General features: G+C 38.5%; 1 protein-coding gene across 1 annotated transcript in view; it reads left to right on the forward strand.

The window, feature by feature from the left end:
- Cntn3 (contactin 3) overlaps nt 1-25299 on the forward strand; it is a 372688-nt gene extending 347389 nt beyond the window's left edge. Inside the window, exons 20-23 of the mRNA XM_085686800.2 lie at nt 6154-6340; nt 15179-15291; nt 19662-19830; nt 23261-25299. Of these exons, the coding sequence (XP_085542926.2) occupies nt 6154-6340; nt 15179-15291; nt 19662-19830; nt 23261-23361 (570 nt within the window). The 3' untranslated portion in view covers nt 23362-25299. The remainder of the gene's footprint in view (nt 1-6153; nt 6341-15178; nt 15292-19661; nt 19831-23260) is intronic.
- Nucleotides 25300-27029: the final 1730 nt, after the last annotated feature.

Genomic DNA, 27029 nt, shown 5'->3' on the forward strand with positions numbered 1-27029 from the left:
CATATCATTCTTAATAACTCATTGTATTTATTTTTGTGGTGTGTGTGTGTGTGTGTGTGTGTGTGTGTGTGTGTGTGTGTGTAACTAGATAAAACATTCTCAGAGTAAAGAGAAATGATAAGGAAATACTAACTACCCTGGTTTGAGCAATGTACAATATATACAGACACTAAAATACCACACCATATGGCATTAATTTTGCCTCAGTTTCTTTTCCCTGTTGCTATGACACAATACCTCAACCAAAGCAATGCAGGGAGAAAGGGTTTGTTTCAGCTCAGAGTTCGAGGTTCTGGTCCAACCTGGCAAGAAATCCATAGCAGCTAGTGACATTATGTCCACAGTAAGGAGCAAAGAGCAATGAATATGTATTTCTGTTCAGTTTTCCTTCTCCATTTATCCATTGTAGACTCCTAGTCAGGGAATGATGCCACTCACAGTTGGGTGGCTCTTCTGCCTCAGTTAAATGCAATCAAGAGAATCCCCACAGGCATGCCCGGAGGCCTAGCCACTATATTATCCCACATTCTGTCAAACTGACAATTAACATTAACCATCACAAGTATGTACAATTACTACATGCTAATAATTATTTTTAATTAAAAATAAAAGAAGTAAACCCAGACGCAATAATTTTTCTCAGTGTGGGAAATAAACTTATACATGCAAACTAGCTCAGCATGGCATATTTAGGGAGAACCTGATTGATTTTTGTTTTAAGTTTGACAGAGGACTACAATCCAAAAGAATGCCCCACTAAGACTCCTTGATGCTTTTATACAGCCTCCTGTTCCAAACAGCTGCCCAGATTGTATTTAGTCCCTAACATTTTCATTAGACTGAAAAAAGATATCAAATATTTGAGTACCTTCTCTGAGAGTACGGAAGCAGAGGCATATGCCTTTATGCTCATTCCTTGTTACTGAGTGAAGAATTCACATAGGAAAATGAAGAGAGGAAAATTAGACACAGACAATTGAGACATATGTGCATAATGCAATTCAGGCAAAGCTTATTTAAGTGAATAAAGTGCAGATTTAAAGAGAGGGTGGAAGACAGAGTTCCTCAGTAGAGGCTGGTTGCAGTGACCCTCCTCAGGGGTGGACTGTAATGGGGATTCTTGTGCAGGCTTGGCTTTCAGCCATATAACTCTTAGGACAACTCCTGCTTCCCAGGTGTACTGTGGTTTTTCTATACTCCCCCTCTGAATGATGTCCAGTGAGGAGACAGCTGGAAATGAGCCAGATTGATGTGTGCAGTTTTTCCACATGACTCTCCCAGGGCCAAGAATAGATTGGCCGTGAGTAAAAGATAAATGTGGACTTGTTTTCCTAAAATATCTCAATGCACTTTTCCCTGCCTTCTGTTTATTTCAAAGTGTGGCATGTAGCGGCCCTGTTAAAACATTTATCCTTTTGAAAATCTCTAAGCATGCACATAACCACTTTCATCTATTTAAAAAGTATTCTTGATTTAATACCTGTTCTTTAGTGACTAGGCAAAGGCACCACTTTTCAATATAGCATCTTTATGTACTGCATTTCAGTTATACTTAAATTAGGTGAAATCTCTACTGCAGTGATAATAAAGCATCCTCACAGCAGGAGTATTACTTTGGGGTAACCAAATTACTTGCAGAAATAGAGATAACATTCTTAATCTTGACATTCTTCAAGTTTGTTTCTGTTTACTTATCCAGATTAAATTGCATTGACTGGTAAAATGGTTTTATGATTCAAAAGAAAAGCAAAACAAACTTGTATTATCTCATCAGCAAATTAAAGCACTATTGTTTCATCGATGCTTGGAGAGCTGTAATTTAACACCCAGCCTGGTAAAGGAAAGGGGGAAACATTCTTAAATGGTGTTGATCCAAGTCATCTCACAGTTCAGTGATGTTTTGTTCCAAGGTCCCAGGGAGTTTGTTTTATAAATGATACACATATGAAATTACAAATAACCAATAATGAAATAGAACACAAATATCAATTCTCTTTCTTAAAATGTCTTTCTTACTCTACAGAAGTTGCAAGAGGCTTGTGATCCAATGAGGGTAACAGAAACTGTAGAAAATGAGGCTGTGTTTAAGGAGGGACTTGCTCAGCAATAGAGCTCTGAGAACTGATATATCATCTCTTATGGTGCAAGACGGCCCTTAGCAATGAAACATATGCATCACTCATGCATAAGCACACACACACACACACACACACACACACACACACACACACCCTGCTTTCTCTCCAGAAAACCAAGATTCAATGTCTCACTACCATTATAGAGTCAAACTGAACCTACCAGAGGTCCAGCTCTGGAAAGTAGCTGAGAAGCACCTTCCTTTCATATGGTTTACCATGTTTGTTTCCCCACAGTAAACTCCCAGTAGGTTTAGAAGATGAAAGTACCTATGTCCATGAAGTTTTGTGAAATCTTATCCATGTGTCCTTTGAGTGTTGTTGTTCCGCTGTCCCTTTTTCAGGACTCCAGTTAGCACTATGTCTTCCATGTCTCTTAGCTTCAGTTTCGTTCCTTTTTTTAATTTCTCTGGGCCATGTTCTGGACTAATGTATAACCATTTCCATCATTCATATTATCAATGATTTTATTTTTTAGTAATTTTTCTTTCCAGTTCTAAGAGTTCTTGCTACTTTTCAAATTTCGCTGACTTTATTCTTGCATAATGAATTTATCTCTTTTGCAATACACTTGGGTATTGTAAGATGATGACTTTGTCATCTCCTTTCATAAACTGGTAGCTAATATCCCACCTGTGACTCTTGGTTCAGTTCCTCATTTATAACACCGGAGTTTCTGCTCTTTTCTTTTGTTTGTTTTAATAGAAACTGCCTTCACGTTCTCCCAACGTCATGACAATTCTTTTTGGCACACATTTCACCTTTCTTTTCACGTATCCATGTGTTAGCTGCACCTTTAAGCTGAACCTTAGCGAGAAGATATTATGTTCTCTCAGTGGGAGTGCTGTTACTCTTTGAATCTTGAACACAACCCAAGAAAAATGAAATGACGCAGAATTATTTAGCAACTATACCTGCTGACACAGATAACTCAGGATCTGACAAAGGAGGATTACTAGTTCAAGGCCGTCCTGAGTTGCACAATGAGTTTGCAACTCAAAACAACTTAATGAAACTCTGAAAATTAAAACTATAAAGAGGCACAACCCACCAGAGTGAGCACTTCAACACTGTCCTTGTTAGTTCACCCCTTACAACGATGAGCAAGGGACAGGGACAGTTTTCCTGACTTCACATCTTCAGCACTCCAAACCGATATCTTCAGGGCTAACTCTACTGTGTTGTCCAGGAACGGTATAAAGGCCACCCTCCCAAGTGGTGAAGACAGGGTAGAGCTGGTGAACGGACCAACTGTGCAAATCCTAGGCATAAGGTTATGAGTTGGCTCACCCCAACATGCACCCCATCTGTGATTTGCTGGAGCACATGAAGGGGCCGGTCCTGCAGACCCAAAGCTTCAGGATCTCCATGACACAGGGCAACAACAAGATATCCAAGAGGAGTCCCAGTGAGGATCCAACCTGGATAGTATTGCAGAAAGCAGAGGCCTCAAACCAGACCAGTGACTCTTTGCAATGCACACCTGTACATAACAATATGGATGAAGAGGGTTACTGCATGATCCATTGTATCACACTGCAGCTTCCAAGATGAAAGCTTTTTTTTTCTTCTTTCTTCTCTCTTATATTTTGTTTTATTTGTGGGGGCAGAGGGTGGATACAAAGTGGAAGGAATGAGTGACATGGAGATGTATGATATGAAAGACACAAAGAAATAAAAATAAAGTTTAAAACAGACCCCAAGAAAAATACAGCTTCGGTAGATCCCTTATACATAGAAGGCCCAGAGTTCCAATTCCTCCACAACAAGTAAAAAACAAAGAATGAATACCTTTTGTGAAAAATATTGTAGAACATATTGCGATACTGATAGAAAATTTGCCTATAGGAAATTTCCAATTGCTTGTTTGTTTAGGTTCTGGCTATTTGTTTATTCACCTCTTTCCTGCTATCTAAGAAGGCAGCCACTCTTCGCTGACTAATAGTATGGTCAAATTTGGTACACATTTTTCTTTTTCTAAAGGTCTGCAGATGAATCTCTTCAGTCCTCGGAGATGGGTTGTAGTACCTGAACATGCATTGCTTACATATGAACTTCTAAGCACTCTCTATAAATGGGTTTATGAAAGTAGACTTCACATGCCAGTTGTGAATTACTTTTACTTCTCCTTTAATCAGTCTCCCAAGACACATTTCCTTGGGCAGCTTACCTGAAGTAACTTGATATCTCACAGAAAAGAATGTCTTGTGGGTTAGAAACTAACAGGAGATCAGAAGTTAAAGAGGATCTTGATTGAGTTACCAAACTTCTCCTCCTCTCTCCTGCGTCATTGGTTAAGTGAGGATTATTATAACGCAGATTGATGTGATACTTTCCCCAACCTGTGCTATATCCCAGGCCACAAGCTTTCCGGCTCTCGATAAACGTTTTATTATAATTATTGATTAGATGTCATTCTTAGAAAATAGCTAGACAGTGTCCTCAAGGGCAGGTCATCTAAACCTCACAATACATACAGTGTTCAGTACTGGTGACATAAGATTTATAAAAGATTATAGTGTGGGTTAACACTTTGCTTATCAGTGGCTTAGTAAACAAAATTATATTTACCTCCGGTTTAAGGATTTGGGTTCAGATACCCCAGCTGAGGTTCTCATGGAAACGATAACTCTTTTATATATTTTATTATAAAAGTTTTAAAAATGAATGCTGGAATAAAAGGTTGTCAACTGCGAAAAAGGCTGGGGCAAGCATATTTATACGAATACAAAGTATGCTTTTATTAGGCGTCAAGTATTCTTTATACCTTTATGTTAACTTTATTGTTTATGTTAAATGATCAAACATTAGTAACTATTCTTGCTCCCACACAACATGTGGTTGTATTTTGCAAAACCTTTTTATTTCTGTTTTGCCATTGTTCATTTGTTTTACCTCATGAAGAATCTAAGTTTATAAACAAAGAAAGCAGCATTTTATTGCACAAATGAAAGTACTTTGTAAATATATGTGCCTATATTTTATTTTTTTTGTGTGTGTGTGTGTGTAGCCTGTAGAAAACAGAGATGGATATCTTCTGTTATCTTCCCCAATTACTTTTCCACCTCACTTTTCCAGATAGATTTCCTCTTACCCTGGACTTCACTTATTGGCCCAGACCTACTGACCAAGAAGCCCCAGGGTTCCTCATGTCTATGTACCCAGGACTCAGACTATATGCGCATGTCACCGCAATCAGTATTTGCATGAGTGCTAAGGATCAGAACTGCAGTGATCATGCGTGTATAGCTAGCACTATACCAACTGAAAAGTCCCCACAGTGTCCAAACAATGGTTTTTATATTATCATTTATTACTTCACTTTTTGAAAATATTACCACTGGTTTATTTTATTTATTTTTGCATCTTTATAGCATTCATGCCAATGCCTGTTTAATAAATCAAAAATCATTTTAGCATATCAAGAATAGCAATATTTTAACATACTTATACTTGAAATAGCTCTTTTAACTACTTCTTGCTGCAGGTTTGCATGTACAGGTAGACTTGGCGACACTTGAGCATTGCTATGGGATAGTTCAGTGGTCAGTCTCCTTTCTCAGATCTTGCCATCATTCTCCTTTCTTCCCAGGAGAAATCTCCACTTTCCGGTGGAGTTTATTCATACTCCATGAGTACATACCAGCATTGCAGATCTGAGACTGGGCTAGGGTGGTAAAGGATAGGAATGGGAACAGCATGCTGTTCGGTGTGTGGGTTTCTCCACTGCCTTCATATGCACTTACAGCCCTGTACTCTGCTGCACTCACACCCGGAATGTCTCTACTTCATTTGTTTAGATGACTATTATCTAACTCTTCTTCATTTCCTTTTTCTGTATACCAACAGCTGTGACAAGGTTGAGTGCAGCACCTGGCACACAGTGGGTCTCCTGGGAGTGTTGGTGGAATAAACAAGAAAATACATCATAACACCCATGTTAATAAACGTGACTGAATTTTGGAAGAGGGGGTATTTGGTCCAGCTGTTTGCATGTTTTGTGTCTGCTGTCCACCAGGTGCGGTACTGGAACAATGGAGGAGAAGAAGAATCATCCAGCAAAATGAAAGTGGCAGGAAATCAGACATCGGCTGTGCTCCGGGGCCTGAAGAGCAACCTGGCTTATTACACAGCCGTCCGGGCATACAACAGTGCAGGCGCTGGTCCCTTTAGTGACACAGTTAATGCAACCACCAAGAAAACCCGTAAGTAGATTCTTATTTTTCCAGTTTCAGAATATGAAGAAAACACTGCATTGTCTGTTGCCTCCTTTATCACCTGAATGATAGCTTGTTATTAGCCCCACTGCATGGTCGCTGCCACACCTCACAAACCCAGAGGCCTCCACATTGCTACCCTCACAATATCCCTAAATCTTTAAGTAACCCTTCCATTTGAACATAAATGTACATTGTTGAGAAAATGTGCTTGTGGGTGTTAAGTCTATCTAGTCTTCTTTTTATGTACAGTAGGTTCTGTTGGGTCCACCATCATAAGTCTTGAGTTCCTTGAACCTTGTGCTAAGCATAAATCACTGGAAGCTGATGCCAACACCTGAGAGCCTACTTTCTAAGCCTTTCTTTCTCAATTTTTTAAAATTGATTCCAAAATGAATTAAAAGGTTAAAATAACCAGACAGTGAAGTCCACATAAATAGATGTACTGCACACTAAAAAGTCGAGCCAGCAATGCCAACGTTGTCTTCCAAGCTGAGTCTGGTGCCTAAAAGTTCAGTTTAGTTCATAAGCTGTGATGATGTTATAATTAAAATCATCATCAAGAAGGTCAGTTATTTGCATTTTGTTACTTTCTTATAACACGTACACTCTAGCTTAACCTGTTCTTGTTATTGTCATCATGACCATAGTTTAAAGTGACTGAGAAAAGTCATGTCCCAAATACGTGATGATCATTCCCTTTCGATTTTAATTCTAAAGGTGAGGAAATTGAGACATGAAGGGGTTAAGTTCCTTGAGCACACTGGTGTTTTTCTTTATTCATAATTGTTTTCTTGATTTATTTTCAAAATTTAGTTTGGTAGATCTCTGTGTTTCACTAAGTTTATATAGAACTGTTGTTCTTGGTTAGCATTTGAGCCATTGCTTGCAGATTGCCTTGTTGAAATTTATTTGAAAGCATGCATTCATTGCCTAAACTGCAAAGAATGCTAGTAATATATAGATGAATATTATAGGCAAGTCGTACTATAATACCAGTAATTTAAAGTACACATGAAGTGTAATCTTACTACTTTCGATGTTAATTAACCACTGTCATTTGATGAAGGAAATTTTTATGTTTATGCTTGCATTATTTATAAAGAGAAAAAGTGTATCTAGCAACTTATTAGCATAATGAACACTGCAGAGCAACAGTGTAGCAACAAAGCCATTTATTCCCTTCCATAGCATCCATTTGTAAGCAACACACTAATGTGAGGATTTAACATCATCCTTGCCTAATTACCAAGGAAAGTGTGGCCCATCTCTTATGAATAACACATAGTTAAACCAAGAGTGTGCTATTTGAAAATGCATAAACTGAAAAATGATCTGCATTTATAACTTTTCAGTAAAGATATTTGGTTCTCTTGATAATAATTCAATATTACTAAGGCTTAAATATTCCTTGTTATTTACATGTTCAGAGCCAACATCAATAAAAAATGCTGATTGCAAAAAATACATTTAAGCAGGTTTACTTGACTCTGCTCTAACTTAATAATCAATGTGATTGCTTGCTCAGAAAATTTTAAATGATGACATTATGGGGCCAGTAGGATTGCTTCATTGGTAAAGGTGCTTGCTTCTGACCTTGAAGATCTGAGTTTCAGGGAACCCACATGAAAACAGAAAGGAACTAACTCTCTCAAGACAAGTATCCTCTGACGTCCACAATGTGGTATGGCACATTCATATGCACGCACGCACACACACACACACACACACACACACACACACACACACACACACTAAATAAATAGCTGAAAAAAATATCAGTGATGATCTTGGTGTCTTAGGGACACAAAAGGAAAAAGTATCCATGTGTTAATAAAAATATCTTGATAATATACAGGAAATGAAATGAAGTCTTAAAAGAATAAACGAACCCCCTTTATAATGGAGAGACAGCATGGGAAGACAAATGTACGCATAATGATGATGATAATTACGGTTTTAACAGCTAACACTTAGTGAGTAATTTCTGCTCACAGTTCATAACACTGTTCGTGTACTGATTCTTATTTCTCATGGCAGCACTGGCTTGGAAGCTATTTGTGTCTTTAGAAATGAAAAGACTGAGCCACAGGAAATTTATATTCCTTCAAAAAGATGGTGGAGTAGGTGATGAGGTAGTCATCCAGAGTCTGAAACATTGTTTCCTCGTCCCTTCCAACCACATCCTCAGAATGTCCACGTCCCTTTCCAACCAGTGTTTATTATGATTTTGTTCTGTGCTTGGCAACTGGGTAAGACGCCCAAACGTAGTCAGGAATCCAGTGCTGGTACTGCTGATGTCTAATGGGAATTTCCCCAAGCGAACTCAATCTCTCTTTAAAATAGTGTTCTTCAGAGCTGCAGTTCACCTAGGGTCAGCACAGTGTTCTGTAAATATTGCTAACGAAGGTCTTCTAAATTGTATGGGAAATTTCATAACTTCTTCAGTCTTCTTAAGTTTGCATATAAAGAACAGGCGTTCTTTTTTAAAATTATGCTCGTGATTTTTAAAGCACCAAAATAAAATAAGATGGCATCTTTCACAACTATTTCTGATGCTGTTACCGGCAGCTTTGAAAAATCATCCTAAGCATTGATGAGGTTTCACTTCAAGTCCTATTGAAGAATTTCTGGCAAGGTTCACATGATCATCTTCTGAAGAAATCATCTAGGTGCTGCAGTTATAAAGAGCCGAGATACCATTTTTGATTCCCGGCGTGGTCTCTGTTTGCTCCTGCAGTTGATAAACTATGCTGAGAGGCCTGTGTGCCTTACTCACCCAGACTCTCTGCCCAGTCTGCTCCCAGCACACGTCAGCCTCTCATTAAATGCTGACTGGATGACTGAGTGGATAAATGAAAGCTGAAGAAGCGGGCCAGTTTGAAGTACTGTTATTAATCAAATGTATTTCCACTTGACTGCACTTTGTGAATTCAAAATATACGCTGCAGCCTTTTACGGTCTAGTTTAAACTTTCCAAGCTCTGTGTCCTTGTAATCATGGAATTCAGCATGCGAGAATTTCCACCAGTGCAGCCTGTAGGTGTTGTCTCTGATTGTAAAATAACAGAAGGATTCTCAAGCAAAGTACTGTAGCTTTCATTAAACACTTAATTTTTGGCATCCAAATACTTGTGCTTTCTAAAAAGCATCTTTAACTTAACAGTAATTAGCCTCTTCAGTAATTGAAGATGGGTTTCTGTCACTCAAAAGCCAAAGAGAGGCAACTCTTATCATCATCCTTCTAATGAGACTAATGAGAAAAATTACAGATGGCTTGAAAATGACAGGAAGTGTTGATTTCTAAAGGGAAGCATGTTGGCAGTCTCATGTCCAGAATTCATAGAAATGAATCTACAGGACAAATAATCAGCAGCCTGTGTTATAAACCTCCAGTAGCAGTTCTGGTTGCAGTGGGGATGGTTTCCAGCCAACAACATCTTCAAAAGTCAGCTAATAGGATGCCAGTCTGAGTCTGTCTTACGCTGAGTTCTCCCTCCTGTCCTTCATCTTGACTCTTATCCACTATAACAACCCCATTTCAGCAAACAAAACTTGATTATTTCAGTCCTTGGGCCCCAAATCTCTGGCATTTTCTCTCTCTCTCTCTCTCTCTCTCTCTCTCTCTCTCTCTCTCTCTCTCTCTCTCTCTGTGTGTGTGTGTGTGTGTGTGTGTGTATTTATTATGTGAGAACATGTGCAGGCCACAGCCCATGTGTGGATGTCCAAAGAAAATTTGCAGAAGGCACTCCTCTTCCACTTTCAGAGGTCTGGAGATTTTAATCAGGCAAGAACTTTACCCCTGAGCCACCCCTCCCCCACTCCACCCCAACCCCCACATGTTTTAATTTTGGTCCTTAGAACTCACTAAGTTTGAAATTAATTGGATTCTGATTTTATCAAGAATCTGCCACTCTTTCTGGGCTGGGGAATGACTGGGGGAGAGAGTGCTCAGTGAGCAAGCAGGAGACCAAGTCCAAGGCCCTTGAATCCATCGCACACCAGATGTGGTAGCTCCAGTGCTCTATGGAAGGCAAATCTCTGAGTTCGTGGTCAGCCCAGTCTACAGAGCAAGTTCCAGAATAGCCAGGGCTACCTAGAGAAACCGCATCTCAAAAAAGAAAAAAAAAAAAACCTAAATAAATAAATAAATAAGAAAAGTTTCCCATGGTATGATGCATTTGGCCCATGTGTAACAGTTTTAGTGATTGAGCCAATATGTATCTCAGTACTAGATAGAAAATGGCTTCAGATTATTTCATTTTCTCACGATACCACTTGTTTATCCAGCCTAATTAAATTAAAATGGTGATTAATTAAAATTAAAATGGCAATGATCTTCTCAAGCAACAGCTAAGAGCAAAAATATCCTTTTCAGGTACTGACACTAACATTCGCTTGGAGGAAAATCATCTTATTATCCTCAGGTGGCCAAGAAAAAGAGTGAAAAAAAAACATACTGAGTTCTGTATAGTTGACCATAGCAACCACGAGCTCTTGAAATTCCCTATTTCCAAAGGAAATGCCAGCATTACTGTGACCACTATGGAAATATCATCTTTGAAAACTGCACACAATAATGTTCCCTATGTCCGCAGCCTCTACACTGTATCCTACCAGTGACATCCACTCATTGTAGAAATGTGCAGAACAAAATCATGGAGTAGACAGTAAGAGCAAGCTATAATCCCATAACCCAAAAAATACCATCATAAGCACCTCATGGGATGTGCTTCCTGGATTTCCATTTTACAGATGTTTTCTCCTGGGCTGTAAGCTTAGTGGCCTGTATATTATATAAGAACACGTGATTTCAGGATTGAATCCTCAGTTGGCACAGTTTAGAATGACCTTGGGAAAGAATCTTGATGGAATGTCTCTATCAGGTCGGCCTGTGGACAGCTCTGGTTGAGGGGTAGGAGGGGCATGTCCTGATTATGTTTTTGATAGAAAATATTCAGCCTAAAGTGAGTAGGTGCCTTTCCCTAGCACTGGATCCTGAACGGTACAAGAGTAGCGAGAGCTAACTGAATGGAAGGCATGCCTCCATTCATTTCTCTCTCATATTGGCTGCGGCTGTGATGTAGTCACTTGTTTCGAGTTTCTGCCTCAACTTCCCCCCAATGACGGACTGTAGCCTGAAACTGCGAGCTGAAAATCAGCCTTTTCTGACCCCATTGCTTTTCTGTCAGGGTGTTTCGTCGCCCCTCCAAGAATAAAGTCAGAGCACCATGTACGGCTAATATCTCACCTTGACAACAGGCCACTACTTATTTAGCTGTCTTCTCATTGATAAATGTGTCTTAGGCCCTGGCTTCACCCAGGCATAGATGTGTCACTGTCATTGCCTCTTTGAAGACAAGCATTTATGAAACAACTGGGGTCTCTAATAAAGCTGATGTTAGAAAGTTAGAAAACCAAACACAGAGAGCATCAGGATGGATGTTTAATGTTAGACCTCAACAACAAAAAAAATCCTTCTTGGAACAGCGCTATGTAATTGTATGATACTTAAATTATTTCAGGAATTTTGGGACCTGTCATCTCATGTTGTGGTATAAATCCAATTAAATATCACCTTTAAATAAAATGAATTATATTTTGTCTACTGTTTTTCTACCATATTATACTGTCAAAATAGTAGTTTATTTGACAAAGAGAAAAAGTCTGTAGGTTTCAAGCCTGACAAGTAATTTTAAAATATAGACTACCTGTCGTGTTAAGTCCAGTAGATCTGGACTGTGTCAGGCTGTTGCAGACTGTACTTTAGGTTGGGGAAAAGGACCAAGCATGAAGTTAGAAGTGCTACAAGGTACCCTGTCAGTCATCTAAGAACTTTCTCCCTTCATTGCTTGATTCTGTGCCTTCAAATGCCCATGATGTGGGTTTGAAGTTCTCTATACTGCCGCTTACTGGAGCCACATTAGGCTTCGAGTGTACAGTTAAACTGTACCAACTGCATGAGCACTGCTGCGTGAACCATCGTCAGAGTTCTTTCTGTCCCTGAATGTCACTCTTCTACAAGTTGAGTGCAGCAGGCCCCTCACTATATTTGCAGGACTGGTTATTTCACTTGGCCTAACTAGTAGCCTCAATTGAGTTTCATCCACATTCTAGCTTATGGTGGATTTTTGGTTGCTTTTAAGGTGAGCAATATCTCTTCCATTAACATGTTTTATTTATCCCTCCACCACGGATGGAGAGCTGTATGTAGCTTGCCATCACCCTTGGATTTCTGTGAAGAGAGATGTCATGAGCACAGGTGTATACTCTCTATAAGCTCCATGGGTTGTGCTGGTGACAGAAATGAGGACCACTATGGTATAGCATACTGAAGATTAAGTAACTCATGTCAAAGCACATTCTATATTGCCTGAGACATCACAGGTAGTTACTAAGCAGTGGTTTGTAAGCTTAGAGGCTATAAGAATGTTTCTTTGGAAACCCTGACTGCTCTTAGGACTGGAGAGGGAGGAGGAGAGGGAGTGGGGGGAGTGGGAGGATATTGGGAGGAGGGGAGGAAGTGGAAAAAAAAAAGAATGATTCTTTAGTTAAGAATTTCCTAAACAGTGTCACTGTTACCAATGGTAGCAAGAGAGTTTATGGGTAACACTTTCAACATTTTAAAAAATTTAAAAGAAGCCCTTATCGTCATGTTAAAGTGTACACAAAAAATGTGACTGGCTTAAAAACCTGTCTGTTGTATAAACTATCATTTTTTTGGAAAGAAGCTAGAAATTTTGTTTTTATTTATTTTAGTATTTTAAAAAAGTAAAAATGAGGGCTGGAGAGGCAGCTCAACAGTTAAGAGTACTTACTGCTCTTCCAGAGGATGCAAGTTCACTTCCCATCACCTACAAGGGGTAAAGAGTTTACAACACCCTGTAAATTCAGCTCCAAGGGATCCAAAGACTTCTGAGCTTCTGTGGGCACCTGTATAGGTGTTACCTATGCACACACAGTCAAAAACAAAAACGTGTAAACATAGACGTATACATAAATGAAAATGTACATTTTAAATTTTTTAAAAGACCAAATCAGAAAAGAGTGGGATGAATCAGGAAGAGTAATCATATACAGGGTAAAAAAATAAAAATTAAAACTTCCATATTCCTTAATTTACTTTTCCATAGTTTTTCTTTCTCTCCCTTCCTTCCTTCCTTCCTTCCTTCCTTCGTTCCTACCTTCCTTCCTTTCTTCCTTTCTTTCTTCCTTCCTTTCTCTTTGTCATTTCAAAAAGTATTCCTATCAGGCTGAATTCACTTAACTCACGTATTTTGCGGTTCACTGAAGACAGACTCCCAGTTCTCGTCAGTTCTTCTCTGAAGCTGCTGTTGGGGTCGGTAATGCATCCCAAATGACTGGAACTTTTTATAATCTGTCAGCACACACATGTTGATAGAACAATTCATGCTGAAGTGTATTATCTGAATTGCATCAAATCAAACCTGCCCTTTTATATACTGCTGTCAGCCACATAGGTAACAGACTTTAGAATGATGTTCTAAATTCACTCATTACATTTGGATAGAGCAACCAGAACATGCTGATTAATATTTCAAACCTAAGTAGCTGTCATTGATCTTGTTATCACAGCCTTGCAGCTCAGTCTTAGCTAACTTAAACTCACTGCCAGTATACATGCACAAAACATTTAAAGTTATGTCACATATATTAGTAGGGGCACAATAAACTAAAAAAATGTGCAGGCAAGAGAATCTTGTGTGAGCTTATTCATTCCATAATATATCTGAGAGCCTTTAACATCTTTAAATCTAGCTATATTTCCCTCATGACATGAGTCAATGATAATGTTCAAAAAATTATACGGAGTGGCACACTTTTAGATCATTTTCCCATTGTGAATCCAGTTATTCAAATAATATCTTATGTTTCAATCTACAAGGATGAACTATTTCAGTACTATTGTAGATAATTGGGATGCTGTTGACAAATGAGTAGTTCTGTGTCTGCTTTGTCATTGAAAAGAAACTGAATCCGTCGTATCCCTTCTGTTCTTTAAATAAAGAGAACCTGCCACATAGCATGCCATCACACATCCCCCCCCACACACACATACAAACCCGCATGTACTCACTACCCCTCATCAGTATAATTTTCCTATCTTCTGGTCTTGTAAGGAGCTAACTGTAAATTCAAGTCTATAAAACTCAAAGAGTTTCATTAATTCTCTAATGCAGTTCTCATTAAGTTGTTTAGCCTTTTGCATTATTTTTCTCAAAAACTGATTTAAACTTGGAAAATTAAGACTTTAAAATATGGACTCTCTGCCGCAATTTTTCATGTGTGTCGCTATAACTTCATGAAAATGAATCTGAGCAATCCTGATTTTTTTTATTGCCTCTCGTTTTGTCCATCTCATCATATAAGGAGACTGGCTTAAAAATCACCCACACTTCATTTCCTGTGACTTTAATCTGCTCTTTTGGCAATCTCTCTCAGCCTCCAGTAAGGATCAAAACAAATCCCTTGGCTGCCCTGCCTGACTCAGCAACAAGCAGCCCTCTACTGGTAGATAGTAGATAGAGGATTGCCTTTCTTCTACTATTTTGGTATGGCATGGTATGGTGTGGTGTGGTGTGCTGTTGTGGTATAGCCCATTTTCTCTTAACTTAAATACAGTAATCTTTGGTAAGGAAATATTTTAAAACTCCTTTAGTTTTTTTCCACATTCCATCTCCGCCCCATGTGTTGCCAAGGAGAGTCCTCTCCTTCCATGAGCCTCCTGGAATATTCAATTGTCTGCTTTATCTGAAATATTATTTTGTGCCTAAATCAGGTTTAACTTCTCTTTTTGCATTTCAAGCTCCCAGTCAGCCTCCAGGAAATGTCGTTTGGAATGCTACAGACACTAAAGTAGTACTTAATTGGGAACAAGTAAAAGCGATGGAGAATGAATCACAGGTAACAGGCTACAAGGTCAGTTGTGATTTAAACTATTTTACATTTCTCGCTTTGCAAACATGCTCCAAGGAAGGCTAAGTGGAAAGGAAAAATTTTAAATGTTAATGATACTTTTTAAATCTAATTTTCACATAACTATCAAGCTTTTCCTTAAAAAAATTCTTCAAAATATCTGACTTGTTAAATATTGTCATGTGGGATAATTTTGCTTATATGGAATTCAAACATGATTGTTATAACTTGTATCATTTACTTTCAATGCTCACCAAATACTATCTTCAAAACAGCTGTAAATGTTGCCTCTGATTTCCTGCCTCCCTCAACAAAAGAGATATTCTTCCTGGCTCTGTTTGTTCTACCTATTTTTGCTATAAGTATTTTGGGAGAGCAGAGGGAGGAGGTATGGCTTCCTACTGCCATCCTAAGTAGCCTGAAGAGTTCCCTAGACTTCCACAGGTGTTGGCACAGGTCAAACCATATTCATAGCTTCAACCTAGGAAAGAATTTCCGTTTTATCCAGTTTATGAAGCATATTTGGGTTTAATAATGATATGTTAGATAGTCTTATTAATCTTTAGAGTTAAAAGAATGAAAAGCTCCCAGAAGGAAAATAAGGCATGCCCTAGAGCATTGGTGTGTGCTTCTTAACAAAAAGTAAGACATACCTAAGTGTAACTACCATTTCCTCAAGGGAGGGTCATAGTCAGTATTTTTTATAATAATATATAAGATATTATTGGGATTTGAAGTTATAATCAAGTCCTAACTGGAGTATCCTGTGAGTCTTGATCATCTCAGGAAGCAGTCTTGAATCTGTTCTGGATGTAGAACTCTGTCATCTGGGCCATCTGTTCCTATCGGAGATTTCTCAGGTGGTCTTCCTTTTTCGAACCTGATTTTTCTTAACTCAGAATGAATCCACAGCCTCTCATTTTCTGTGAAAACAAAAGCAAAATCTCTTCTCCAAAGTAACATACCTTTTGACTTCAGTTTTGAAGCCAAGGTATTTTCAAAATACCTATCTTGGGTTAGTTCAGCAGCATTTATAAACAAAAGTCTTTTAGCAGCTGTTGCTCCTTCCTCAGCAATCAAACAATTCAAAGAGAGCATAATAGCACACAGTATCAAGATTCTCTGTGCATTTTCCATCTTTATGTGGCTTTATTTTAACTTCTATTTCTTTTATTTTTACCTTTAACTTTTGGCTTTTTGAGACAGGTTCTCTGTATATATCTTTGTCCTGGAATAACTCTGTGGACCAGGCTGTCCTTGAACTCACAGAGATCCACTGTCTCTGCCTCCCCAGTGCTGGGATTAAAGGCGTGTGCTACCACACCTTTGAACTCACAGAGATCAGTCTGTCTCTGCCTCCCAGGCATTGGGTTTAAAGGTGTGTGCTACCACACCTTAAAGTCACAGAGATCAATCTACCTCTACTCCTTGAAGTCACAGAGTTCAGCATACCCCTGCTTCCCAGGCATTGGGATTAAAGGTATGTACCACCACACCCTATTTCTCCCTTTCTTTCTTTTTTATTTTTAATGACTTTAACCTTTAGCCTGCATATATTTTTAACACACTGTAAACCATTTAGAGGTTTTCTTTGTCTTTGAATCTCTCTTTACTGTATATCTCTCTTTTTCTGACCACATGAGTCTTTAATGGGTAGGACTAAAGCCATAGCTTTGACAGTTAGATCCAGCCCATTTCTTAGCTTTCCAGCCTCATGGCTGAAATACCAGCCAGAGCTGTGTTCACTGCCACAACTTTATGGCATCTCAAGGTCCCTGCCAGCAAGAAAGCTGCAGTATTCTGCTCACAGACCACATTCAGATCCTCCATTGTTGGACTGCCTGCCTGAAAGAGGCAGAGTTTGCCCTAGCAGGACGGCCCAGAAAGCCAGCATTTTAAAATGGCACAGCTTTTTTCCTACTACGGCTGAAAACTGAAAAGTATGCGTTCAGCTTTTCATCAACACCATTTAAGTGTTTCGTGGCAGGATCTTATCTTTTAAAAGAGCTGCAAAGATTTGCAGCTAAAGCTGAGTCAGGAAGCCTCTCTTAGATGAGAGCGCTTGCTTGCCTCTAGCAAGAAAAACAGACCTGAGAAATTGCTGCTACCATACCAAGAAAACATGCTTTACTCTATTCTTTCCCAAGCTTTCTCAGGCTTTCTGTGGATGCAGTTATCCACGTGGGTGCCATCTGTAACATGAGGGCCGGCTTGTTGGGGTTTCTGTCCTGCCCGGCACCCCACAGCCGGCAACTCCCAAGGAGAAATCACACACAGGACTCCATAAGATTATAAACAGATTGGCCCATTAGCTCAGGCTTCTTGTTAATTCTTATAGTTTATATTAACCCATTATTCTTATCTATGCTAGCCATATGGCTTGGTACCTTTTTCAGCGGGGCCAGCTTACATCTTTCCTCTCCGGTGGTCTGGGCAGAACTTTAGTCCTACCCATTAAAGACTCATGTGGTCAGAAAAAGAGAGATATACAGTAAAGAGAGATTCAAAGACAAAGAAAACCTCTAAATGGTTTACAGTATGTTAATATATATGCAGGCTAAAGGTTAAACTTCTTAAAGTTAAAAAAAAGAAAGAAAGTAGTTGGGTGTGTTGGTACTCACCTTTAATCCCAACACTTGGGAGGTAGAGGTAGATTGACCTCTGTGACCTCAAGGGGCAGTGGTAGATTGACTTCTGAGACTCCAAGGTGTGGTAGGACACGCTTTTAATCCCAATGCCTGGGAGGCAGAGACAGACTGATCTCTGTGAGTTCAAGGTGTGGTAGCACAAGCCTTTAATCCCAGCACTAGGGTTGCAGAGACAGAGGGATCTCTGAGTTCAAGGACAGCCTGGTCTACAGAGTTATTCCAGGACAAAGATATATACAGAGAACCTGTCTCAAAAAGCCAAAAGTTAAAGGTAAAAATAAAAGAAATAGAAGTTAAAATAAAGCCTCATAAAGATGGAAAATAGGCAGAGAATCTTGATACTGTATGCTATTATGCTCTCTTTTGAATTGTTTGATTGCTGAGGAAGGAGCAACAGCTGCTAAAAGACTTTTGTTTATAAATGCTGCTGAACTAACCCAAGATAGGCATTTTGAAAATACCTTGGCTTCAAAACTGAAGTCAGAAGGTATGCTACTTTGAAGAAGAGATTTTGCTTTTGTTTCCACAGGAAATGAGAGGCTGTGGATTCATTCTGAGTTAAGAAAAATCAGGTTTGAAAAAGGAAGACCACCTGAGAAATCTCCGATAGGAACAGATGGCCCAGATGACAGAGTTCTTTATCCAGAACAGGTTCAAGACTGCTTCCTGAGATGATCAAGACTCACAGGATACTCCAGTCAGAACTTGATTATAACTTTAAATTTTCTTTAGGTCCCCATAAGATTATCAGCACCCCCAACCAGCAGGAAGTAGCCTGGAATACTACGCCCACATTCCCAACAAATGGATTATGGGTATTTTCCTTTGTTTAAAAAAGAAAGAGGGAAATGGTGCGGGAGAATTTTCTGTATTCTGTCAATCATATTTTAATAAAACGCTGATTGGCCAGGCAGGCAGTATAGGCAGGAAAGCCAGACAGGAGGTAGAGGTGGAGCAAAGAGACTGGGAGTATTCTAGGAAGCAGGAAGCTCCCTCCACCATTCCTGCGCAGATCACCGAAAAAGCAACATGTGAGCTGACAACTGAAAAAGGTACCAAGCCATATGGCTAACATAGATCAGAATAATGCGTTAAGATAAGTCATAAGAACTAATAAGTAGCCTGACCTAATGGGCCAATCAGCTTTATAACTTATAGAGATCTCTGTATGATTGATTTTCTCTGGGACTTGCCGGTTGTGGGGTACTGGGCGGGGACAAATACCCCAACCAGCCAGCCCTCATGTTATACCCTACAAAATGTCAAGGCTCTTTCCAAGGTCCTTTTAGTCTGGTTCATTGTTATTTTATACAAAATAATCTATCAAAAACAGAATGTTAGCTTTATGTGGTCAACCTTTATAACAAATGTAAATGGTTCAAAAAAATTGCTTCAAGGCTGGGGATCAAGGCTTCAATCAGACTCTGGAGCAAAGGTCTCCTTTCACAAGTCCCATAATCTCTCTGTGTTTCTATTCTATACCACTCACCAATTCCCAACCTAACTGAGGTTTTCCGTGAAAAAAGTTGAGTATTCACGCAACTTCTTCAGTTTTGGGAATATGATGATTCTAATGTATTTACCCTTGTTTAAGTCCTATAAATTTAGCTTGTAGTTCATTTTATATTCTAGGGTTGTAGAGACATAAATCTTTGGAGTGATAAATTTTGGAAAGGACATATAAGCTGACTGTATAAAAAAAGTGTGTTTGTTTATATTTCCTAGGTTTTCTATAGGACTAGCAGTCAAAATGATGTGCAAGTACTGAACACAAATAAAACTTCAGCTGAACTTTTGCTGCCTGTCAAAGAGGACTACATTATTGAAGTTAAGGCCACCACAGATGGAGGGGATGGCACCAGTAGTGAGCAGATCAGGATTCCAAGAATAACCAGTAAGTTGTTTGAACTCATTCCCTCCTTCACTTTCATCAGCATCATAGAGCACTACAATGATTGATGTGCTGCCTATCCATTTTTCCCAGCATGCTTTTGGTATGCATGGGACATGGGCTATAGGGATGGAAGGAAAGCATGGGAAAAGAAAAGGCATTAAACACTATTTAGCAACATTTATTATTTGAACTCCTTATTTAGAGTTCTCCTTACATTTGCCTTAGGATTAACTTCCCAAGCCCTAATTCCCTAAGCACTTCCCATGCCCAAATATGCTAAGAAGTTTTCAAGGGTAGCATTGAGCTACACAGAGGTTTTCACCTTTTTAATATTGCCAGGTGTGGCGGCTCAAACAAATAATTCCCAGACCTAGGAGTCCCAACCCAGAGGATCCTGAGCTCCAGACCAGCCAAGGCTACTTAGTTCAAGGATTACCATAGTTACCATAGTGAAAACCTGTCATTTGTCCCCTTCTAATTGCAGGAAAAAATATTAGTTCTTTAAAAACAAAAAAATTAACATTTAAAAGATCATAATATGTTTATATATATAATGGACAGAGAGACAGAATTTTAAAATATATTTCTTTTAATTTCCCAGGAGCTTCACACTAACTTTTCCTCTGAAAATCCAATGAAATTTATTCTACCATGGAAATTTCCATTTCTGAGTTAAGGGAAACAGACTTGTGCATACATATTTTCTCAGTGAGAAGGCAAAATAGATTTTATCTTTACTTTTAAATCCTGCCTGGAGTTTTACTTTGTCCCGTGCTTCTCAGTGACACAAATAGGATGGCTCCATCTTTCCATGTACTGATCGCAACCTTGTCCGCAGTGGTGGGCAATCAAGAGCGCAGCTACAGTCTTTAATCTTTAAAAAGAAGGAACTGACGCTAAGGAGGGAAAATTTTGTTTTCTGTGGAAATATCATGACTAAAACACACAAATCCAACAATCAAAAGAAAATGGCAGATAGTTATTCCACACTTAACTGTGCAGGTTAGTCTGTAAATGTCATTTCAGACTGGGGAAGTTTATCCGCAAAATCGGTACAATTCAATAAAGTCTGCTGAAAAGACCAAAAAAAGAAATCAATTTACATTTATTATGGGTACTTCAAGTTTGTTGTAAAGATAATAAAAATTGTGTGGATGTGTGCATATGTGTGTGTATGTGTGTGTGCTTGTGTGTGTGTATGTGTGCATGTGTGTGCATGATTGTATGTGTGCGTGTGTGTGTGTATGCACGTGTGTGCATGTGTGTGTATGTGCGTGCTTGGATGTGTGCATGTATGCGTGCATGTGTGTGTGTGTGTGTGTGTGTGTACATGTGTGTGTGTGTACATGTGTGTGTGTGTGTGACTGCAAGTGCCTCTGTAGGCCAAAAAAAGGATGCCATTCAGATCACCTGGATGGAGTTACAAGTAGCTGTGAGATTTTGCACAACCCATCATAGAGGCTGTGAACTGAAGTCTGGTCCTCTCCAACAGCAGTTCTCTTAATTTCTGAGCCATCTCATCTCTTCATCCCGCATTGTTTTAACTTTCAAAATACGGATCATGTGCTTCTTATTCGTCAATAGTGTGAGATGTAGAGTAAAATGATAATGTAGATAGTGGGACAGGAAATATGGCTAAGCACTGTGCTTCTTTAGAGAGAAGCAAAGAGAGATTTTAGTTAGGGAACTATTCTTCCCTCTGCCATCTTTCTCCCTTATATCTACAATAAAATGTCTTCTCCATACTTTAGAAATAGTCATATCCTCCTCCTTTTATTTCATTTTCTCATTCAATAACAACTGAATAGTGTAGAACACATGACCCTGCCTTGTTGCTGACCTTGTGCAGTCAGATGATTACACAGGGTGGTCTGTGGAAATGGAGTTTCTATCGATTCGTTTACAGAGATGATACTTCATAGTATGCATAAATTATATCTGCATAGGGACAAACAATTTTCTAAACCTATATCCCATGAATCTTTGTTTAATTAAACTATCAAATTATCTCACCACAGTTCTTTGTAATCAAGTCTAATCATTTTCACAATGATGAAGTTGTTTTTCCAATTTCAATTAAAGTTTAAGTATATGAAATGAACAGATTGGAGACATTCACTAACTTGGACATATTGATCTCTTATAGGTACTCCTGGCAGCCAGCATGTGCAATAAAGGGGAATAATAAATAATTGTGATCCTGGGAGATATATATATATATATATATATATATATATATATATATATATACTATTGTAATTTAATTTTGATAGAGCAGGCATTACTTTTGTTCTATGTGTCAAAGCACTATTTTTTGACAGGGGGAGTCAAAACATGACTTCTCTGTGTAGCTCTGGCTGTCCTGAAACTCATTCTGTAGACCATGCTGGTTTCGAACTCAGAATGTCTCTGCATTCTCAGTGAGAGGATTAAAGGTGTGTACCACCACCATCCGTTTCAAACTATTTTTTATAAAGGCATCATAATCTGACTTTGTAAAACTACATAAATATATTCCTCATGGTTTCAGAGGCTAGAAAATTTAAGGTTAAAATACCTACAGTTCGCAAACATATTCAAATTATTCCATACTCAAATTTTTACCATGGAAACTGAGATTCCCTGCTTGAGTTCTTAGTCTCATCAACAAAAGAATATAGAAATGGACTCAATACCTCACTTGAGTGTAATTTTATTAGAGTTTAGGAGAAAAACAACAGGGTAGCCAAACTGCCAATGTGACAACTGCCAGGAGGAGGAGATGGAGAAGAGGAAAAGGTCGTGCCTTTGCAATGGAGGCCACTAAGCAGGTTCACAACAAAACAGCAACAACACCGAAAAGGAGCTCGAGAGCCTCAAAGAATGAGTAACAAAGCCCGGAGAGTCTGGGAGTATTTGCTTAGGCTTTTGGCCAGTATCCAAACTTGAGACAAAGAAAAATTAAGAAAAAAAATAGGACTCAAAAGTAAGCACCCCACATGGCCAGCCTCCATTATGCTCCCTGGTAGGGACTTCTGCAAAGTAAAAGCACATCATCTTATTCAGGATAATTATTCCTCCCCTTAGTATAACTTCAGAAGACTCAGATTTCCTTGGAGAATGGACTCCTGGCTAGGTAATTAAATGGCCCAGGCATAGGAATAGAATGTATAGTCAATTCTTTTGACCAGGAGGAAGTAGATCTGCCCTAAATGGTCTCAACACAGCCCTAAATCTCAGGAATGGGAAATTTAATGTTTATGATTGGGTTAGAAGGAAAGCTTGGGTTGGGGTTGAAAGTTTCAAAGATCTGCCAGGCTACTTGCTACTGTAGCATGAATATTATCACAACTGAAGACAGGACTTCAACATGATTCCAGAGAGAACTGAAACATTCAGCCCACAGTGTCCTGATTGCCTTTACTAATGAACCGTTTATCATCTTTGACAGGTATGGATGCAAGAGGATCTACATCAGCCATTTCTAACATACACTCTGTGTCAGGTTATATACCTGTCCTACTGTTCTTTATTGTAAATGCTTTGTGGTGATAGTTGTTTTTTTTTTTTTGTATTTACTGGAAATTTAATTGGTTACCCAAAAGTACTTTCTGAAACAGTGATTATGCATGTTTTTTTCAGCTATGTGTTTTTAAATTTCTACTCCATTATAGGTAAAATATTAATATAATAAAAACAGTAAATCCTTTTAGAGGAATCTAAAATGCCTTAATATTTGCTTGGTAAACCAAAGGAATTTGCAAGTCACATACTGCAAACTTTTGATATAAATATTCTTACGCTATGAGTTTAAGCGCTGCCCATGTGTGAGGTAATACAAACACAGGATGCACACACAAAAACACACAGTGCACACATAATATGTAGAAACAAATAATACATATACAGCACACACACACAAACACACACAGTTTTTCTATACTAAAAAACTCCTCATTTATCCCGAATGTTCTTTTCCCATTATTACAACATCACCTATCATTTTAAAACTATCAGTTTGAACCCATCAGAATAAAAATGCACTTAGACAGTTATTATACTGGAAGGGAGTGGCCTGTGATTCCATAGGGTATTGTTAGAAAATGCCACTCTGAGCTTGGGCAAGTGATGTTTCCTTCAGTATCCTTCTATATGTATGCGAGATTCCCCTAATCACTTCGTCCTCTCTTCTCTGTTACTCATCCTAGGAAATGAGGTGATAATATTTCTACTATATGCTTTTACAGCAAGAATTAGTTGTTAGAAAAACATAGAGGGTGATATGAAAAGCACGGTTTTCCCACCATGTGCAGTGTTCCTGTGCAGAATTTTACATGAACTTCCTAAAGTGACCTGCAAGCCAGGCATGTTTTTGAAGCTGGCTGGCATTGCATGCTCTCAGTAGGATTATCTGTCTAATTCAAAGATGGAAATTGAACCTGAGTGATATTATCTTTTGGTTTTATATGCCATGAGTACATTTCATCCTGTCTCAAAATTAAAATAAAATTAATTAAGGGCTCGTTCCCTTTCCATGTGAAAATAAGCTTTCAGGCTTTAAAAAAAAACCCAGTAGAGAAAACAAGGAACAACCTGTATCTTAATCCAAATAGGAAACAAAATGCACACAATTCTTCATTTCCAAATGCTGATTCCATTAAGGGGCCCTCTCTCTGTTTGGCTGGCAGAGATGGTTTTTTTAAATGAAATCCCCCTGTCTATCTCATCAAGTCAGGCAGGCTTTTTCGTTCCCAAGTTAAAATTTTAATAGAACATGGTGATGCTGCTGGCTTTGATATGGATGACTCAGACTCTCAATATGTGGTTTTCAAAAGACTGTGGAAGACATGACTTCACAGCAATATGTAAAAAGTATATGAAAATCAGCAGATTGAGTGTTAGACATTCAAAATCAATTTTTACCTCTTGCCTACCAACTGCATATTTTGCTTGAATTTGCTCATATTACAAAAGGTAGCAAAATTAGACACTGATGAGGTAGCTCACAAGGAAGACTAAAAATTAGCCAGATTCTGATACCATTTTAATGCCCCACCTTTTCTTTGGAGATTCCATTTAAGACAAGGTCACTCTGTAAAAAGGAGAATGATTTTCTTTAACATTTCTCGGTAGGGCTTGTATATATTGTACATATCTAGAAATCTGAATGACTAGTTGATTTCATATGACCATTGTTATTTCCAGTCAAAATGTGGGGAAACACTTTCTCCAACCCCTGTGCTTTACAGTACATGTGACTGAACTATACCTTTTTATTATCTGATGACTCCTAGAATTTGTTCCTGTACTTTTCTTTTGCAAGATGGCAATTCTCTTGTTTCCTGTTATTTCTATCAGTATATCTCCATGAGATGAAGACACTGTTTCATATTGAAAAGGCTAAATTTTACTCTTTAAATTCCTGTGTGTGTATCCTATGGTTATCTGTATGTATTATTTTCTATTATAATAAAATTTATAATAATGAAATACTTTTGCATTGTTCATTGGTGGAGGAAAACATCCACATGGGAAAGGGGAGGGGCCCTAGAGTGACAGTGTCGCTGCCATTCCTTACATTTCTTCAGCAAACATTTGACTTGTAAATCTTTGGAGGAATATTTTAAAAGATTTGTTTATGCTCTACTAACTCAGTAAAATCAGCAATTTGATACATTGACTTCTACATCCAGCATAATTCATACATGCATCACAGAGTTTAATAGAAAAAAAAACAGAGAATTTGCCTAATAGACTTATGATGCCTAATTTCTTCTCACTTTATTTTTTGATGTGTAGAGACTCACACATTTTTGACAAAAAGGTTTGTTATTTCTTAGAAACAGTGTCAATGTTCCACATTTTACATAGACTTTTCTCTTTGTAATCAGAGTTGTACCTTAACTGAAATAATCTCTCTGGTATAGTACATTCCAATACTTGTGAAACTTACTAATGATTTAGCTCTGAAGTTGTAAAGATTTTCAAAAGTTAATTTTGGTGTATGGAAAATGAGAGCAAAAGATAATCTAGTTATCAAAGAATTACAGAGGAAAGCTGTAAGGTAATCTCTCTCTCTCTCTCTCTCTCTCTCTCTCTCTCTCTCTCTCTCTCTTCCTGTGTATCTGTGTTGTGTTGCATTAAAATTCAAGCCTAGTGAGATAGTTGTGTTAGTGCCTTCTATTTAAAGACAGATACCTGGAGAGTGTGCAGGTAGAAATTATGCTCTCAGCAGTCCAAATGTCTGGGACTAGTGCGCAAGGAAGGATTAGAGGGCAGCCTTGCCTGTTACTCCTGCCAACTTCATAGCACCTTCAGGAACTGCTGATCATGACCTCTTGCTCAAGTTCCAAAGCCTTGGGTTCCCTGGCCGAGGAATACAAGCATGGTAGAATTCTCATGGAGTTCTTTCTTTGACAACTGCTAAGCCCCATGGTGCAGAATGTCCTAGTGTGTGAGCTGAAGCTGTTGACACTACCCACTTATGAGTCAGGAAGCTAGTAAGTTAAATGGTGTGTGTAACTCTTACAGAGTTATACTGTTATCATTATCTCCAGAGGTGGGGAATAAATCATCATGGAGAACAAAAGCTCTCCTTCAGAATGCAGTTTTATGTCTCTATTTTTATTTCATTGTATTAAGGACAAGGTTATATGATTTAAGAGATTTTGGAAGAGAAGAGAAGTGATTCTAGGATTCAGTTATTCTTGGAAATGTAACATCGTTAATGTTTGACGTTTCTCATTTACTTTCCTTGACACACTGAGTTAACCCCTGCATCATGTCCTTAGTCAGGTCCCATGAAGCCCATTTCATAGATGGTGAATATTTAGTAATTCACAAGGTCACCCTGTGACAGGGATACTAGACTCAAAATAATTCAGTTTCAACTTTTGAACATTAAGTGGGGGTGAAGCTCTTTGTCCCTCTTAACATTAGCTACATCAGGATGGAAGCTTCTGATTTGCCTTCATACTGGTCTTTGTCCTCCTTGATTGAGCACATGATCAGGGAGCCTAAAAATCCTTAATTAATTTTCATTGTACTTTTTCTTTAAAACTTTTGAAGAAGGCACAAATTGATTTTCAATCATTTTGCCGCATTCAGTGAAAACCGTCCAGCAGAACTTAGTAAGGTGAAGAAAATGTGAAGTGATTAGAATGTTACTGATTCCTCTTCTCCAATTAAAATCCCTCCTGCTGGTTCATATTCACACAATG

This window comes from Myodes glareolus, chromosome 3, assembly GCF_982192425.1.
Source record: "Myodes glareolus chromosome 3, mMyoGla1.1, whole genome shotgun sequence".
NCBI classification, from domain to species: domain Eukaryota; kingdom Metazoa; phylum Chordata; class Mammalia; order Rodentia; family Cricetidae; genus Myodes; species Myodes glareolus.